The sequence below is a fragment of the Candoia aspera genome, chromosome 16 (assembly GCF_035149785.1).
Source record: "Candoia aspera isolate rCanAsp1 chromosome 16, rCanAsp1.hap2, whole genome shotgun sequence".
Classification (NCBI taxonomy): Eukaryota; Metazoa; Chordata; class Lepidosauria; order Squamata; family Boidae; genus Candoia; species Candoia aspera.
The window spans coordinates 9,675,935-9,694,926 of record NC_086168.1 but is presented as its reverse complement, the minus strand read 5'-3'; the positions used below and the strand labels follow the sequence as shown (position 1 = coordinate 9,694,926).

The 18,992-nt window shown below is 43.2% G+C and overlaps 1 protein-coding gene across 2 annotated transcripts in view; it reads left to right on the top strand.

Annotated features, from left to right (window-relative positions):
• BRINP1 (BMP/retinoic acid inducible neural specific 1) overlaps positions 1-18,730 on the top strand; it is a 56,254-nt gene extending 37,524 nt beyond the window's left edge. For both annotated transcript variants that reach the window (XM_063316178.1, XM_063316179.1), the window contains 5 exons: positions 3,964-4,133; positions 6,569-6,674; positions 11,134-11,370; positions 11,722-11,944; positions 17,043-18,730. In XM_063316178.1, coding sequence (XP_063172248.1) covers positions 3,964-4,133; positions 6,569-6,674; positions 11,134-11,370; positions 11,722-11,944; positions 17,043-18,183 — 1,877 coding nt within the window. In that variant the 3' untranslated portion in view covers positions 18,184-18,730. The remainder of the gene's footprint in view (positions 1-3,963; positions 4,134-6,568; positions 6,675-11,133; positions 11,371-11,721; positions 11,945-17,042) is intronic.
• The last annotated feature ends 262 nt before the right edge of the window (positions 18,731-18,992 follow it).

The window sequence follows — 18,992 nt, the reverse complement described above, 5'->3', positions numbered from 1 at the left end:
GAATGGAAATGAGGGGTTCCTAGGGATCAGATAGATCCCAGAACATTTTGAGTCCACAAACAGATTTACCTACTAAGGTTGCAATTATGTACCTGCTTAACTGTGAGTTAGATCCACTGAATGAAACATCATTTTGAACAAAAAGGCACAGGAGAAATGTTGAGAAACCAGATTGAGTTTTCTTCCTTTTCATTTTCTCCCACCACCTGGGCGGGTTGTCCCTCGCATTTCCAAATAATGCAGACCTTTTGACGATGAAATATATTTTTAATTTTGCCTGGGACCACTGGTGAATTATTCACCACGTGCTTTTACGCGCTCCTGTTTTTATGACACTCCGCTTTAAAATATGCACAGGCTTGGAATGAGAGTGAGCAGCTGATGGTGGTACTAAGCATTCCATCAGCTCTGATGCAGGAAGAACGGGGAGGGAACGATGCCAGGAAAACAGCCCAGGAGGAAAGATTTGTCTTGACAGCAGTAACAGAGGAAGACGGCCCCAAGGATCTCTCCCAGGAGCATGTATTGTTCATGAGTGAGAGTATTTTCCTATTTGGAGATGTCAATCTCATCACACTGCCCCAGCAGCTCACCTTGGATGCTCAGCTGATCAATCAATTTCAGGAAGGCAATAGTTGCAATGGCTCCTTAAAATTAAGTGCGCGTGCACACACACACACACACACACACACAAGAAAGTGGGGAGCGTATTCCAACCAATCTGGAAATCATTGGCCTGTGAGTCATTGGTTCCTGTTTTTCAGCACCAGCTTTTGAACTATGCTCGCCTGTCAGAGATGTTGATCTGAGCAGTATTAGTGCTACATCCCAAGCTGTGGTTGGCTTGGTTGCATCCTTCTTCATAGTTCTCCATGATGCAAGAATAGTGGCACAGAGTGCAGATTAGAACAGGTAGAAATCTAGGTTCTAACCTCTCTAGCCACAATTTGAGCAGTGCTCATCTAAGTTGATGTACGGATTCTCCTGGTGGATCTACTTCTGGACATAGTCAAGGACCTAACTGGTTTAGCATCTATACCAAGTCACCTTACAACTTGTGCCTTTCTAATGAGGTCTGTGTTCAAGCTTAGTTGTGCACAAATTGCAATCCTGCCTTAACCAAGATAGCATTCCATGCCTTAAAAACCTCTTATTTGGAATATTGCGGGTGTACCTTCGAGTCAACTGTGTACCTTCGAGTCAACCTAGCAGTTCGAAAACATGCAAATGTGAGTAGATCAATAGGCATTGCTTTGGCGGGCAGGTAACGGCATTCCGTGTAGTCATGCCGGCCACATGACTGCGGAAGTGTCTTCAGACAAACGCCAGCTCTTCGGCTTTGAAACGGAGATGAGCACCGCCCCCTAGAGTCGGACACGGCTGGACTTAATGTCAAGGGAAACCTTTACCTTCACCTTCACCTTCACCTTCACCTTCACCTTTACCTTTACCTTTACCTTTACCTTTACCTTTACCTTTACCTTTACCTTTACCTTACCTTTGAGTCACTGTTGACTCCTGGCAACTGCCTGGACAAATCCCTGCAGTTTTCTTGGCAAGATTTTGGAAGTGGTTTGCCATTGCCTGCTTCCTAGGGCTGAGAGAGAAGGACTGGCCCAAGGTCACCCAGCTGGCTTCATGCCAAAGGAGGGACTAGGAGCTGGTGCCTTAACCACTGCATCAAACTGACTCTCTCTGCGATATTTGGAATATTGCAAATACTATATCTGGGGCTAGCCTTGAAGGTAGTTTGGATGTTGCCATTGGGGTAGGACACAACTGCCTAAATATTAAGTGAGGGAGATAAATATGACTGCATAATGCTCTAGTGGTTGTCTATGAGCTATTGGTTTAGGCTTGCCCCCTCCTCACCCATATACTTCGGAATCTGGTTCCTATTTTGATGTTCACACCAAAGATTTCTAAATTCTGAAATGCATTCTGCCCAGGTCTCATGTGACTTTTCCTATAATGTACCCCCCACCCCTTTCTATTGTATAAACAGCAGCTGGTGGGAACACTCTGACCAGCTGCTACTTGCTTCTAATGGAAGTAGGCTTGGTAATGGTGGAGGTAGCTTATAAACAGGAAGCCTTGAAAATGTTTTGGGGTTGGGAAGCCCACTTTGTCGTGGCCCATCCAACTGTCTCAGCTTAATCTGAACCTCTCCATGCACCTGTCATCCCAGAGCCAATAAAATGGCTCTCTGTTTTTAGTTTCTACCTGAAGATACTATGCCAAGTGATTCCTAGGGGTGCTAATTCTGGAGGCTGGAGTAGGCAGAGCTGAGAGCTAATTTGCATGGAATACCCCAAAGGCAAGATGACTTTGAATGTTTTAATAAATGAGAAATTAGGACTTAATAATGCAGTGAAAATCTATTAACCCTTCTTGATTGCTGTGGCTGTCTTTTTAATTTTTTTTCTGGGCAATGTTTTGCGCATTCTACTCAAATTTTTTGCAGTTGCGCATTGGAGATGCACTCACCACTTTAACACCCTGTTTCTCCAGTGTTCAGTGTTTCTCATACACACAGTTCTCTGCATCTCCATTATTGGTCACCAAAAGCTACATTTGAACTCCCCTTTGATATGCAGGAGTTAACGGTTAGCTCATAGACTGAGAATACATAATGCCATTACAGTAACACATGGCTTTTTCAACTTGTCCATTCAAGGTGGATTTTGTCTGATCTGCATAGGAACAATAGCAATAACATTAATAACTTTGGAGCCCCTGGATCCACCTTGAAGTTGGTGGGCGCCCACCCTGATGTTTAGGAACGGTGTTTAGGAAGGGTGTAAAAACAGCGCTGTAATTGTCAATGTTGGGATTGAGCCCCTGTGGGTGTTGTTATTTAATTTGTTTTCACTGTTTAATTTACAGTTGCTGTGCTTTTTGTTTTTATGCAGTAAATTGCCAGAAACTGTTCCAGAATACAACACTATAGAATTGTATACACAAATAAATAAATAATAAAGCAATCTAATTGCAGCAGGAATAAGAAAATACTTCATTCTGTAGTTGAAGTACCCTTAGCCATGTCCTGGTGTGTGTGTGTGTGTGTTCTTGTGTCTGTCTGTCTACTCTATCTATCTATCTATCTATCTATCTATCTATCTATCTATCTCCATCCATCCATCCATCCATCCATCCATCCATCAGCTATCAGCTATCTATCATCATTGATTGTCCTATTTCTGCAAATGTTTTGAGGGGAAAAGCCCTCTGTTCTGCTATTACCAGGTTGTGATTACTGTGCCATGTCACCAGAACAAAATTAATTATTCCCTAATGACAAGTGTGTTAGACCAACAGAAGATTTCCCCCATGGTGTTGGCACGGGCTGAAACACCCTAATTGGACATTGCTGAATCTGATCCAAATGAATCCTGAAAATATATTCAAAGACTTTTGTGCTGGAAATGTCATATTATCCCCTTTTAAAGCCTTTGCTTTTAACATATACATGTTTGTTCAACGCCCTTTATGTCTTCATTTTTGGATTTATTTTATTTTATGATGAAGAGGTGCAAGGAATTATGAACTGAGAATAGAACAGAGCTGGGGATGGGGATGACTGCCAAGATATTAAGGCCCTGAGCCTAATGTTTAGATTGGTTCTTGATGATGGACAAATTCTAGGACTTTTCAAGGAAATTTTGTCAGTTTGGCATGGAAGATGTATCAGCCTTGATTTCTTCTGGTCTCAAAAGCAAGGTGGCATGGCTTGAAATGCCATTGATTGATAAGGTATAAAATGGCTGCAACTCAAATCATAAGGCTTTATAGCCTATGCAGTGCAAACTGCATATTTTTTTCATCTGTTGGCACCTGCAATAATTTCAGTGCAGTGACTGACCCTGATCTTCCATCCTTCCTTTCTCTCTTTCCTTCCCTCTCTCTTTTTTCCTCCCTCCCTCCCTTTATGCCTACTACTTCATCTTTTTGGTCCCTCATTAGGAGAGGAGGCCTTGACCATGTACATGGACAAAAGCCGACTTGACCGAAAGTCAGGCAATGCCACCCAAAGTGTTGAGTCCCTTCACCAGCTTGCCTCCTCATATTTTGTGGACCGGGATGGAACTATGAGGCGTCTTCATGAGATCCAGATCTCTACAGGAGCGATCAAGGTATAGCTTGGTTTGCAAACATGGGCTGGTTTGAGAAAAGGTGGTATAGGAAAACCAGATCCTGGGAAAGGCAATTTTCCTTTTCTTTTTCTTTTTTTAAAATCTTGCTCCCACCACCCTGATGTCAGTTCCTAGTTTCTCTCCCATCACCTCAATGCATACATGAAGTCTAGATGTTCTGGTTAATTGCAAGCCTGTGAACACACTCTGGATATTTTGGAGGTGCCCCTGATTGTGCCCAAGTTAGATGTTGATCTTCTCATCTAGAACTTGGCAAGCATTTCACCCCAACACCCATAAATCATCTGAAATCTTGTGATTCCCAAATTTCATGATTCCACAATGATCAGATTCTCATGACATTGGAAAGTTCATGAGTAGCAACCATTTTTTTTTTTTAAAAAAAACGTTGCTTAACTTGTTATAAAAATATTCAGTTTAATTTAATTTGGGGAGGGGCACCATTCTGGCCCTGTTATGGCACTGATTGCTGTGCTATCTATACCTAATTTCATCTGAGAAATGTCAGAGGATAGATAGCAAAATCCGATTCAGCAGGAGGTGGAAAATTAAGCATGGGGATAAGGAAGTGGTGGCAAAGGACTGCAGGAGTAGCTAGCAATCAGTATGCTTAGAGAGTGGCAATGTTGAAAGCCATCTCTCATCCCTGGGCATCCTTTTCTCTTGCAGACCTCCTTAGAAGTCTCTTAAATGACTCTTTGATGTGTGAGTGGTCAGAAAGTACAAGGTACCTAGACAAAAAAAGCCTCAGAGTTTGAAATGCTCCACAACACAGTGCATAGGATGGGATAATGGCAGGGGCAAAGGTCTTCTGAGAGATTGAAAACAATCGAGTTGCACTGGGAAAGAGAGGGGAAAAGGATTTGGACCTTCTTAGCAATTGACCTACAAAATTGTGGTTGGAAGAGATTTCCAAAAAGGTTTGGCCTTTGTCATCTTATTGTAGGTCAATAAGCCCATCTGTTCCCCCCCCACCCCACCAAGGCCAAGAGGACTTGAAGGTGCCAGAGAGATGTTCTAAAAGCATCTAATGTTTGGGAAGAGGGGAGTTAGGTGCATTTCAACTGTTGATGTATAAGGTTTGAAGGTAGACACATTCCTTGCCATCTTGCACTGCAAAAGAAAATGGAGCTTATTCCATTCAAGATACACATTTCCCAACATTCTCAAAAGCAACATGATGGTGGTTAGAAGCATGCCCACATCTTAAATGTATCCCAACTCAACTAGCACAACATACTGTGCGTGGTTCCCATTCCATATGGCCAACAACAACCTTGTTAGGAACAGTAAGGTTCAGAGAAGGAGAGCAAGGTGGTCCCAAGTTTTCTGGTGAATTTTATGACCAAGTGTGTCTAGACAGAGGCTGAACCAGAACTTCCTTATCATAATTTGGTATTTGAAGCCAAAGATGCAGACAAGCATTCTTCTGCCACAAGGAGAATGATCCACTTGGAAATTATCTGTAGAGGACCAAAAGTTGGTGGGTGGAATTTAAACAACAATGGGCAGGGGAAGAGCTAAATATGGGACTGTTGTTCCCTTCCTCTCTTTCCCATTCTCCTTTCCCACCCTTATTTCACTTTCCATCAAACCATCTCCTAGGACTGCTTGCCAAGGTCATTGAAATCAACTCAAGGGTTACAGTTTGCCCAACATTGCTCCAGACCATTTGTGCCCTCCTGGCCCCTTCCTGATGTTTGACATGACAACCCTCATCACCCTGGCTTTTCTAGCTGAGGATAACAGGCTTTGTAGTCCAATTAGCTCATGGGCCCAAGATGGAGGAGGAGGAGAAGATGATTTAATCTTAGGCATCAGAAGATCACAGTTCACCTGTTTCTGGGCACTGTTGAGAGATGAGGGTGGAAAAAAAAGTAAGGTTCTGGGAAATGTTTTTTCCTTTCTAAAGTCTTTGAAATGGAGATGCACAGCATCAGACCAGGAATCTTTGTTGGCAAAGAGTACCATGTGTGTGTGTTTGTGTGTGTGTGCATCTTTAAGTCAGTGTTGACTCCTGGGGACTGCCTGGACAAGTCTCTGCAGTTTTCTTGGCAAGATTTCAGAAGTGGTTTGTCCTTGCCTCCTTGTTCCCAGGGCTGAGAGAGAGAGACTGGTGCAAAGTCACCCAGCTGGCTTTGTTCCTAAGGCAGGTCTAGAAGTCACGGCCCCCTGGTTTCTAATTTGGTGCCTTAACTTCTACACCACACTGGTACTAAAGAGTACCATAGCCTTCCTTTTTAAGTCTGCAGCTAGGCACTTCTTCTGTTGCCCACCTGCCTGTCCAAGCCTGGGTCTTCTTCCGGTCTTGGTCCCATCCTGCCCATCCTGCTCTCCTAGTTGTTCTCTCACTGCTCCGCCTTCCCTTCTACAAGGCAGCTGCTATGGTTTCACTTCCTTTTCATCTGCTCCAGGTCACCGAAACGCGGACAGGCCCGCTGGGCTGTAACAGTTATGACAATCTGGACTCTGTGAGTTCTGTCCTTCTGCAAAGCACAGAGAGCAAACTCCATCTTCAAGGTAAGGGAAGAAGGGCAAGAAAGGCTCAGCTGCCTAGACACGGTGGCGGTTGTTTGTCATCACTGCCTTGTCTCCACTCAGTTCCACCTCTATCATTTCCAAATTGTTTTAAGAAACTCTATCCAGGTGAGATGTGGGAGGCATAAATTGTGGGCTACGTCCCCTTGCTGGCATAACTCTTGCACTCTACTTAGAATTTATTTACAGCCAAATCTCGCCTCTAAGTCATTGCTCTATTCTTGTTCAGCAGAAGAAGGAAGCAGTGAAATTGAGTGTGGCGCAGGAGATCCCTTGCCTTCCTCTTCCAAGTTAATGTTCTCTTTGCAATCTTCCCCCAGATATATAGACACCATCTTACCATGGGACAACGGTGTGGAGTAGTCACGCATGTGCACGTGGAACCCAATGTTCTTTCTTGATTTTTGCTGGTTTGCCTGTTTTTTGCCTCCTCCTGCTTTCCTTGAGTATCTGGTTATATTATTAAATCATTGGCGCATGACAATGTATGAGGAACAGTGGAAGTATCTGTAGGTTGAGTTGTGGCAACTGGATTTCTTTCTTTTTGGTAGAAACGTTTCGCTGCTTCTCCAAACAGCTTCTTCAGTCTGGGCAAAGGTTGGTGAGAGAGGGGTTAAGGAATCCATCCATGCCAAAGTGGAAAATCCTTCCCACAACAGAGGCGGAGGCCTCAGACACAACTTGTCCCCCATTTTTCATGCTGCTCTGTCATCACTCCCCAGGAAGATTAAGACCACCAGGAAGGCCACTCTTAATGATCCACTTGGGGATGAACAAAGGATCCAGGAGTAAGACACCCCGAGGACAATCCACACCTCCATGGCACAATTAACAAGCCATTCAGGGGTAGGGACAATGCAGCCACCATGGAAGACATGTATGGGGTCCCCTCACCTACCTTTGCCCAGACTGAAGAAGCTGCTTGGACAAGCAGCGAAACATTTCAACCAAAAGGAAGGAAATCCAGTTGCCATGACTCAACTGACAGACAATTCCACCTGGATGACTGAGAACCTTCATCAAAACAGTGGAAGTAGTATTTTATGCAGCTTCTTGACAGAAAGTCAAACACCTCCAACTTGTTCTGGACCATGAAAGCAAAATCAGTCCAAATAACTGAGAGGAATTGCAACTTTTATCTAAAATCGAGGGTGTGTGTGCAAGTGTGTGCATAGTCCTGTTCCTTCTTCCTGCCTTCCGCATGCTTTCCAACTGAAAATAATGGATGTTGGTGAGTTGGAGTCACTATTATTTTATCACCATGATTGCTGGCAGTAGCTTGCACTTGGTTGGAAAACTGATCAGAGGGGACTTAAGTTGTGATCCATAATCTGCAGCCCTATAAATACTTACTAACGAGGAAGTTACCCAGCAGCTGGGAAGGCAAAGGTTTCTACTAATTATTCTGAGATGCACCTTCTAGATGGTGGAGCGAGTGGAAAAATGAAGAAGGTGAAGGCATACTTTTAAAGGTCACTGGTAATGAGAAGACTTGTTTTTTCCCTGTCTCCAGCTGAGAAGCTTCCATCATTCTTCTCTATATACTTTTGACTGAGATGGAATCACACTATTGGTTGACTTCAATTCCAGACTCCAGTTCTGGACATCACACTTACAGAAGGATCCAGGCAAACTGGAGCAGGTTCAGATGTGCATGAGATTAAGGGAGCTGGGTATGTTTAGCCTTAAGAAAAGCTGATGAGAGGGAGGATTTAGGAGAACATTCTTCAAGTATCAGAAAGGGTATCACGTAGAAGAAAGTCCCAACTGGATAACGCACAGAAGAATGATTTTAAGTTACAGGGAGGCAGGATTCAGTTAAAGGTTAGGAACAAATTCCTAATGGTAAAATTGTTTGACAGGGAACCAGTTACCAAGGGAGGTGATATGTTCCTCTTCACTGGAGGAGTTCAAGCAGAGGCTCAGCAGCCACCTGTCATGGAGCTCTGAATTTGGATTCTTGCATTCAGCTGGAGACTGGACTAGCTGACCTCAACTACCTCTTCCAGCCTTAGACTTTTGTAATAACCTGGCTAGTGTCACCCTCAAGTTCACTGATTCCATCCCTGATGTCTCTTAAGTCTGCTTGTAAGGGACTTGGACCAAAATTCATTTGGGGGCCCTCTTCAAATGGTTGAGTGCAGCTTTTGATCACCATTACAACCTTGCCATTTTGCATCCCTGCAGAACAATGCCCAAGGCCACAAAATGGTAAGGCAGTCAAAGATGCCATCACTTTGTCAAGTTCTCCAAATTATGCTGCTCCCTTTAGATAAAGTTCCCAAAACAGGTTCTGAGCCCCCCCCCCCATCCTTTTTTTCCTTCTGTGCCCAAAATACCACTTCTACTGATTGGGGACCACTGTGATATCTTCTCTGCTGAAAATTAGGTCAAAGAAAACAAGATAATTCCCAGCCAGGGGACAGAGAGTTTTTATTCTGATGGGCATCCCTTAAAGACAGTGACTTGACTTTTTCTAATTCCAAGTTGCCATGGATGATGCTATAAATGGAACTTGTTACCAAGGATTCTGCTATACTGTATATGTGCATCTTCATAAGTGATCTCCCTCTTTGTGATTCTAACCCCCTACATCAGCCTTTCTCAACCTTTTGACCCTGGAGGAACCCTTGAAATATTTCTCAGGCCTTGGGGAACCCCTGCACATTCAGGCTCAAACAGAGGCCAGAAGTTACATAATTATTATATTCATTTCCTGGGTAGGCCTGTCTATATGCATGAACAGTCTTCTTAAACTAAAAATAAAGAATGAAACTTGCCTCTTTAATGTGAAGTTGCCCAAATTTGAAATATATTTTTTTTAAAATAAATTGTGATCTCCCAGGGAACCCCTAGGGACCTCTCACAGAACCCGAGGGTGCCACGGAACCCTGGTTGAGAAACCCTGCCCTACAAGCTAGAAAACCCTCGCCTCCCCATCAGTTAAATGTTTTCCCCAATCAACATGTTATGTTTGGTAGCTACACATTGTATTTGTCCAGCTATCAGCAGATTCTTCTTACCTTCTACTTCTTTGTCCTCCTGCCCCGACAATCCCCCAAGAGATGAGGGTTCTCCTTTGTCTTCCTTTCTAAAAATTCTCTGAACTTCTACATACTTTGGGGTTAACCTGAGCAGGCTGATAATCCTCTTCCTAGAGGCATTCACAAATGGAGTTCTTCATCAGAAGGAGTATTTTTTAAAATTCATTTACATTCACATCCTCCAAAGAGATCAAACAAACACATATGGCATGCTGAGAGTTTAGATTAGATGGAATAATAACTCCTCAGCATCCAGTACTGTCATGAAGCCAGATCCAAGGCAGGACAATATTTACTTTCTCGTTTTAAGTAAGTGAAGAGTAGTGAATCATACCCAGCAAGTACATCATCCTAGTTTTGATAAGCAAGTTGAAATTGTGTAACAGTTCACCGTGTGTTTGTTCAAGGCCTGCTGGTGGGGCAGTAAAGTGAATTGCGGCCTTCTGGCTCAGCTCTGTATGGTTAAACTCTTCATCCAGGTATTAATAAACCCCCTCCTTCAGACAAGATCCCAACTCCTGTATGAGACGGTGACTTTCTTCTCACCTTTGCATTACTTTGTTGTTCCCTTCTGCTCCAGTGATGTTTGTCAAGTGAAATCAGGAGGAATTGAAGTCCTATAAATGGAGAAGTAATTAGTGATGCTCCGGTTTTAGGCTGCTTTATCAGCCACTCTGAGATCTAGGCCTGCATCTGGCTGAGTGAGACGCACACAGAAACGTTTCAGGGATCCTTGGGAAGGCTGTGTTTTCTGCACTCCTTGTTTGCCATCCTTGGGTACACCCTGGAAACTGATCAGCTTTGACAAGCTGAGCTTCCCAAATGTGAGGAAACAGCTGCAGAGACGCTGCGTGCCCCAGGCTGTTCAGTTGAAACTGCCGGCTTGAACAGAAACATGGATTGCTGAATGACTGCATGGAAGCCATTTGTGCAAACCAGTGATGTCCACTTAGCCTTTGAAAGAAGGGGAAGTTTGCTTCTTGCAGTGACCTTGCAAACGTTCTTTTCAGTTTAGCTTCTGGGACACGTGAAATAGCAAAATGGCAGCTGGATGGTGGCACTCATAGTCTGCAAACTGAGAGACTGTGTTCTCACAATACCTTCAACCAGATCAGACAAACACCTCACAAATGCATTCAGACAACAAGCTCCCATTTGGTTAGTACTTAATTAGAGCTTTCTGGATGTGTGGTTTAGCATGTTATGTCAACCCTGCCTGTTGGACTCTTTATGGTTCCGTATTATTGTGCAAACTTCAAGAGTAGGTGAGTTTTCCCATAACGCAGGTTAAGCATGAAATGCAAAGCCAGCCATGGTGACTGTGCTGGAGAAGCCAGGGGGGAATCTTTCCTTGCCCTATTTTGATTTTCCTTCCTTCCTTCATTTCTTTCCTTTAGGTCTCCAGGTCATCTTTCCTCAGTATTTACAAGAGAAATTTGTGCAGTCAGCATTGAGTTATATCATGTGCAATGGAGAGGGAGAATATATTTGCCGAGACAGTCAGTGTGGATGTCAGTGTGCTGAAGAATTCCCCCAGTGCAATTGCCCCATCACCGACATCCAGATAATGGAATATACCTTGGCCAACATGGCCAAATCTTGGACAGAGGCCTACAAAGATCTAGAGAATTCAGGTAATGGAGGGAGAACGGCAAGGGTGTTTTAGTGGAATTACACAGTAAGTGGCTTTATACCCAGTCAAATTAGCCCTGTATCTTCCTCTTTGGATGTTGTCAAGTCTCCACTGCTCAGGAAGAGGTCTTTCCCAGCACCTGCAGGGATTCCTTGAACTGGAGATCCTGGGCATTGAGCCTTGGACTTTCTACATGGGATGTGGATACTGAACTCCAGTTCCGTTCTCATGAAGACACATATACACAATATTCTATGGTGGGAAAAAAATAGAATCTACGATTTCTCCCACCAAAGGATCCATTCTTGGATTTATGTTTATATATATTTGTTGATGTGCATGTATTTCCCAGATGAATTTAAGTCCTTCATGAAGAAACTACCTAACAACCATTTCCTGACCATTGGGAGCATCCATCAGCACTGGGGAAATGACTGGGACCTTCAGAACCGCTATAAGATCTTGCAGAGTTCTATGGAGGCCCAGCGCCAGAAGATCCAACGCACTGCCCGTAAACTTTTTGGCCTCAGCATCCGTTGTCGGCACAATCCTAACCACCAGCTGCCTAGGGAAAGGTACGGTTCCTCTGTTTTTAGCTGGTGTATGTGTGTATGTGTGTGATGTGCATTGTGTGTATTACATCCATTGTCTGCTTGACCCAGTGATGAGTCTGTTGGGACAATATCTCCTAGTTGTGATAATGTGAGCCCAACATTGTCAATTAGTGTCCCCAGGTGAAGAACTTTCCATTTTAATATTGTATTCTCAAGATTTGTTCATGTGTGGGTTTCTCTGAACTCATTTTAGTTTTGCTTAGGGGTGGGAAGCCAGGGAAGCTGTAAAGCCTCTAGAGAGATGATGATACAAAGAAAAACAGCTTGCACCCACACCAGTCCATGAGAATTTTATCATGTTTGTTTTCTCCTTTGGGAAGAAAGAGAGAAAAAAACATGCTGCTACTTCCCTAAAACTGAATGAAAGTGATTGGAGGAGAAATGCAATAAAGTATTTCCCACCACAGGAGGTTACTGGTGGTGCAGTGTTGTTTAGAAACATAGATTATTCTCTGGTGATTTACCAGGTAACTGTTGAAGATGTCCCAAAACGTTGGATTGTAAAAGGAAGGGCACAATACTGCCCTTCACATTTTTTAAATTGTCAATGTTCTCTGAAGAATACACATCTTCCATCGTGTGCTAAAAGTACCTGATGTTAGCACAGAAAATATATAAAAAGCTGCTGAGAGTTGTAATGGCTACATGTGGGTAGAATCCTATTTTTGATCCATCACTTAGGGATTAAGAGCCTAGAAGCTGTGCCTAGTGTTTCTCCAGCCAAGTGTTCCTCCAAAGCTTTTAGAGAGATAAATATTTTGCATTTCATTCTGACTAAGGGAATATGGAAAAAACAACAACCAGTGGAGAATCCCATCTTCAGTGAGCTCTGTCAAATGTAGATGGGACAACATTCGGAGTAGAAGTGGAGGTTTTCAATGTTGGTGTATCTAGTTAGTTCAAGTCCACACCATCAAGCATATGAGCATTTTCCTTTATGTTTGGCATACTGTAGTTTCAACAAATCAGACTCTGGATGTGTGGGGCCATGTCTATTCGCTGGATAGAAAAAGAATAAGGGGAAAAAAATGTTTTGTGGAGTCCTTGGTGCTCTCTGAGCTTGGTGGTTTGCTTGAAGACATTTCATTACCCAACTAGGTAGTATCATCGGTGCAAAGGAGTGTGGTTTTGCTCCCTGCTTATATACAGTAGCTTGCCCTGCCAGTGTTTTTCCTGGTGACATTTTGCCTGGTGAACCTCCATCTGTATGAGAAATGGGCTCTTGGAAAGAAAGAGATTGGTGGGAGAGCACGCAGGATGAGAAGGAACGGAGCTCACTTCATAGAGGACTCCTCTGTGACATCAGACAGCTGAGCTACTGGGTTGACAAGAGATGGTGAAGGAACTTTTGGTGGGAATGCAGGAACTGCCTTTTATGGAGGCACAGGCTTAAGTCCAACCAGACCAGTATGGTCGACACTAATTGACAGTTCTCCAGGAGGGATGGGTAGCCTTTGATTGAAGTTCTAGAGCAGGTGTTGGCTTAGGAGCTAGACCTTAAAACAGAACCTAGGACTTTCTGTGTGCAAAGCAGGTGTTTTTATCATAAAATGACAGCCCTTCCCAGATCAACTGACAGCCACTTCAGTGTAGTGGTTAAGGTGCTGGTCTAGAATCCAGTTCTGCTCCTTCATTAGGAATGAAAGCCAGTCAAATGACATAACCAGTTCTGTGAATGCATCTACTAGATTTTTCCTGACCTGATTAAGTGTATGGTGAGAACACAGCCTAGGTATAAGCAGATAACCTAATAGCATCCAGGCTGAAGAAGGTTATGGGTTAGGTCCTAACAATCAAACACTGATTGGCAAAAGTCTATGTGGTTTTTCTCCCCCAGAAACACAGACTAAATTTTGCAACCTGGTTCCCAATGCACCCCCTCCCCATCTTTGCCACAGATCTGGCACAAGGTTACCAAATATTCCTTGCACCAAATTAGACCAAAGAAAGCTCCCTCCTGAGGCAATTTTTGGCTGTCTGAATGCCCTGGAAAGAGACAGCAGCATTTAATATGTGCGACAGCCTTCAAAAAGATAGAGTGGTTATATTAACAGCATGAGATTTTCTGTCCCATTCACAAAGGTCTAATAGAAATAGCATGTTCTATATTCAATTATGGCCTAAAGCAACACACTGACACTCAACTACCCTTAACGGAAATGAAGGCAAATAGAAGAAGGGAAAGCTGAAAGAGAAACTTGCATTCAGCCAGCGTTAATGGCTCAGAAAGGCATGAGTCCCTTAAAAAAAAAAAAATCTTTCCACTTTTATTTGTTTCTGCTTTTTTCTTTTTTTTTGCACATCTAGATTTTTGTTTGCAAAACAAGCCCCATCCATGCCTTAATTAAAAACAAAGCCAGAGGTGACTCGAATGGAAAAGGGAAGCAAGCTGGGGATTTGTTTCCCTTTTTGCTGACCTGGTTTTGTAATTTCTGAATGAGAAGCACGGCATGACTTACAAGGCTAAGCAACTGACTGGAGGAAGCAACGGATTGAAGGGGCTGGCCTATATATGTGAAAAACCATTCCTCCCCCCCTCCCCCCAGGGATGCACAGGCAGCTGTTGCAAACAGATGAAAAGCTGAGAAATGGTAGGATGAGATGGTGGCCCAAAGTTCAGATCAGATCTAATAGACCAGCAGGGTTGGGAATAATTCCTAATTTCACTTAGGCACATATAATCAGACTTCGGAGACCCTTGGGAAAGCGATGTAGACATTTGGTGTGTTGTGGAGTGAAGCTGCTCTGCTTTTTGCATTTTTTACCAGGAGAAGTCTAGAAACTTCCATGCCCATCATTCACCTGGGTGGGTGGCTCTTTTAGATCAGAAAGGGGCAGAGGAAGAATCCCAGTTAAAATGTACCATTTTGTACATGAGAGAAACATTAAACAAGGAGTTAAGGCATCAGTTTAACTGGCCAGAGCTGACCTTTAAAAGTAATTATAGTCAGAAATACTAGCCTAGAATGGAGGTTACAAAAAAGCATTTCAGGAGAAGGCAGTGGTAACCCATTTCTTGATCGTTGCTAAGAAAACGATGTGGCACTATGATCTTCACGGGATAAGCACGAGTAGAGCTTGACTTGAAGGTGATTTTACCTTCTCATCAAGTTACTTAGCTTTGGAGAACACAATCTGAACTGCATTTAGGATTAAATTAAAAGGAGTTTTGGTTGCCTCCCTGCCCACCTGGACTTTTCTCCCATGATAAACCATCCGTATGAACTCCTTTGTGCAAACCACTTAAGGGAATCTTGATCTTAACTGTATTCAATGTACCTAATTATAATTAATCCAGTTCTTCTTAGATTTGAGATAGTTGCAGACACCAGGTTGGGAAAGCTAATTAACATGATGGGGAGCCAGCACCCTTGTCATGAACCCACTTCTCTTACAGCACGGCTATAAACCTTCTAAATAGATCTACCGAGTTCTTGGTCTGGTTTTCTGGATGCTACACCCATTCTCTCTCATCCCCACCCTGCTCTGTTTTTCTCCTCCCTCCTTTGGGTGCCTTTATTTTGTTCCCATGATGTCTCAGTATTACTTTTTATTATTAATCGTTCAAGATATAATCAAGGCACATAATGCAGAATATAAGACCGATAGAATACAAGTCTAAAAAAAGAAACAGGAAAAGCGATAATGGTACAGGCCTAAGCAAAAAAGCGTATCAGACCAGTGGCTTCTGACCTTTTCCAACGCAGGTATAAAAGTTGTAAAAGTCTCTTACTATTAATTAAACATTTAGTAATATTGTATCGCTAAAATCGAACCATCCAGTCATCAGAACCTAAAATCAAGACTTTATTCTTTTGTGTTACAAGCAAATAGTCCAAGAGCAGCTTCCAGATGGGGATGGATCTAGTTACAGTGTTCTCTCTTATCAGTGCTGTCAGTTTGGCCATTTGTGCCAATTCCATCAATTTATTCATCCAGTCCTCCATTGAGAGAATTTGTGCATTCTTTCATCTTTGAGCATATAAGAGTCTTGCTGCTGTTATCATGCATAAGAACAGAGTTCCATGTTGCTTTTCAAGCTGTTGGTCCATCCAAACCCAAGAGAAACAGCTCCAGCTTCAATTGTAAGTTCACTTTAAGAATCTTTGAATAATACTACATATTTGGTTCCAGGATTTCTTAGTTTTTCCACAAGTCCACCATAAATGACAGAAAGTTCCTTCCCCCTGTGAGCATTTCCAACAGACATTTGATACCCCATTATACATTTTAGATGGCTAACCATGATGTCCTTTTTAATGCTGTTTTTGATACCTCATTATTATTCCAGGGTTAAGCCATTTCACTGGTCCAGCCCTGAGAGCCTTTCTGTAGTGACTTCTCTTGATCTAGAGAGATGGCACCCTAGTTCCTCATTAGTAAGTGTTACTGCATGACCATGGCACCACCAGGAACTCTCAGCCTTTGGAAACAATTGATGTGTTCATTAGTGGGAGGCACACTGGGAGAAAAGAAGCATGGAGAGGCAAAAAAGGATCTGAAGATGGGAAGGGTGGAGAGTGCAGAGAAGCATTTCTGGAGTACTGCAGGTCATCTCTTTTAGGCTAGGTTCAGCTGGAGTTCTAGTGGTGGAAATGCTGTAGCAGAGGTAGAATTCTTGAACCTTGCTTGAAGTTCTAAAGCAAGAGGGGGCAACCTGTGGTTGAAACTCTACAAAAGAGTCCCCTAGAATTGGGTGGCCAATAAATTTAAAGAAACAAATAAGAAGAACCGGAAAACATCTGGTTGAAGGTCTACAGTAGTGGTGGTCAACCTTTCAATTTTATGGAGCCATCCATAACTCTGCAAGGAACAGGAGGTCCAGAGTGGGTAGGAACATAACATGCTTATGGGTGGTGATCTGAGAACCTGGGCAGGGTTATAATGGAAGAGGTGATTCTGCAGAAAGTCATGTTTTAGTTGATTATAAAATGAGTAATTGAGCTGGGGAAACTGCTCTTGTGTTAACCCAGCTGTTGAGTTTTCTCAAAGTGCTAGAAATGTAAGTTTGTCGATTATAAGAGACAGCCTTTTATAGTCTATGCTTTCTTAATTGTAGGACAATCCAGCAGTGGCTCTCTCGAGTCCAGTCTTTGCTCTACTGCAATGAGAATGGGTTCTGGGGGACCTTTCTGGAGAGTCAACGGAGCTGTGTCTGCCATGGGAGCACCAGCCTGTGCCAACGGCCAATCCCATGCATCATTGGAGGCAACAACAGCTGTGCCATGTGTAGCTTGGCCAACATCTCTCTCTGTGGCTCATGCAACAAGGGCTACCGCCTCTCTCGGGGTCGCTGTGAGCCCCAGAATGTGGACTCTGAGCGCAGTGAGCAGTTCATCAGCTTCGAGACAGATTTGGACTTCCAGGACCTGGAGCTGAAATACCTCCTGCAAAAGATGGATTCTCGCCTGTATGTTCACACAACTTTCATCAGCAACGAGATCCGCCTGGACACTTTCTTTGACCCTAGGTGGCGCAGGCGCATGTCCCTTACCTTAAAGAGCAACAAGAACCGGATGGACTTCATCCACATGGTAATTGGGATCTCCATGCGCATCTGCCAGATGCGCAACAGTAGCCTGGACCCCATGTTCTTTGTCTACGTTAACCCTTTCAGTGGGAGCCACTCAGAAGGCTGGAACATGCCGTTTGGAGAGTTGGGCTACCCCCGTTGGGAGAAAATCCGCCTGCAGAACAGCCAGTGCTACAACTGGACTCTCTTGCTGGGCAACCGGTGGAAAACATTTTTTGAGACTGTCCACATCTACCTACGTAGCCGGACTCGGTTGCCCTCCTTGATGCGCAATGAGACTGGCCAAGGGCCTGTGGACCTTTCTGATCCAAACAAGCGCCAGTTCTACATCAAAATTTCGGACATTCAAGTGTTTGGATACAGCTTGCGCTTCAACGCTGATCTGTTGCGCAGCGCTGTGCAACAAGTCAACCAGTCGTACACACAAGGCGGGCAGTTTTACTCCTCTTCCTCTGTCATGTTACTGATGTTGGATATACGGGACCGAATCAACAGATTGGCACCCCCAGTAGCGCCTGGCAAACCCCAGCTGGATCTCTTCTCTTGTATGCTCAAACACCGTCTGAAACTGACCAACACTGAGATCATCCGTGTGAACCACGCATTGGATTTGTACAACACCGAGATCCTCAAACAGTCAGATCAGATGACAGCCAAACTCTGCTAACCCCAATTTTATGTACTTATGTATACAAACTAATCCTTTTGCTGTAAACATACACACACAAAAACAAAGGAAAACAACCAACATTTAAAAAAAAAAGAGGAAAAAGATTTAAACAAAAAGATTTTAAAAAAAGTGAAATGTAATCAATATATAAAAGAGTGGGAGGGGCGAGGAGGTCATCATTCCTTGGGAAATGAAGAGAAATTTGTTTGAGCAGCCATGTAACTGAGATGAGCATATTTTGTTGCTCCTGTAATCACAAAAAAAAGAAAAGAAAAAAAAAGAGGTCAGGATGTGAATTTCTGTAAGGTTATTATTGCTCAGTAGACTTTTGAAGCTTCAGAGTCGGGTAGGGAAAAGATGTGGAAACGGTTCTTTTGTGATCTCCTGTATGTTACTGTAAAGATTTCAGCTATGCAGGTGCCAAATAGAAGACGATAAAGGGATAGAGTGTGGAAGAGAGAAAATTCTGTGAACATGTACAAAGAATTGCCATTTCTCCTGGTGGGGGTTAATGGCCAAAGATAAAAGATATTTCTTTTGTGAAGTGTTATAGCAGTTTTATTCTGAATCATTTTTCTGCCATCCTGAGATGAAGCTGTTTTTTATTGCCGTTCTGAGATGAAGGAGGCAAATTGTGATCATGTTGCTAGACTGTGCAATAATCTGTTTAAAAAGAAGGAAAATTTGAGTTAGGGCTATGTGCTGATCTGATTTGGAGACAGTGCTATTGAGTTTCCAAACGGAATTGACTTTCTGAATCAGATTGATTCAGTATAAATTATCTCACTGAATTGGTTGCTCCTGAA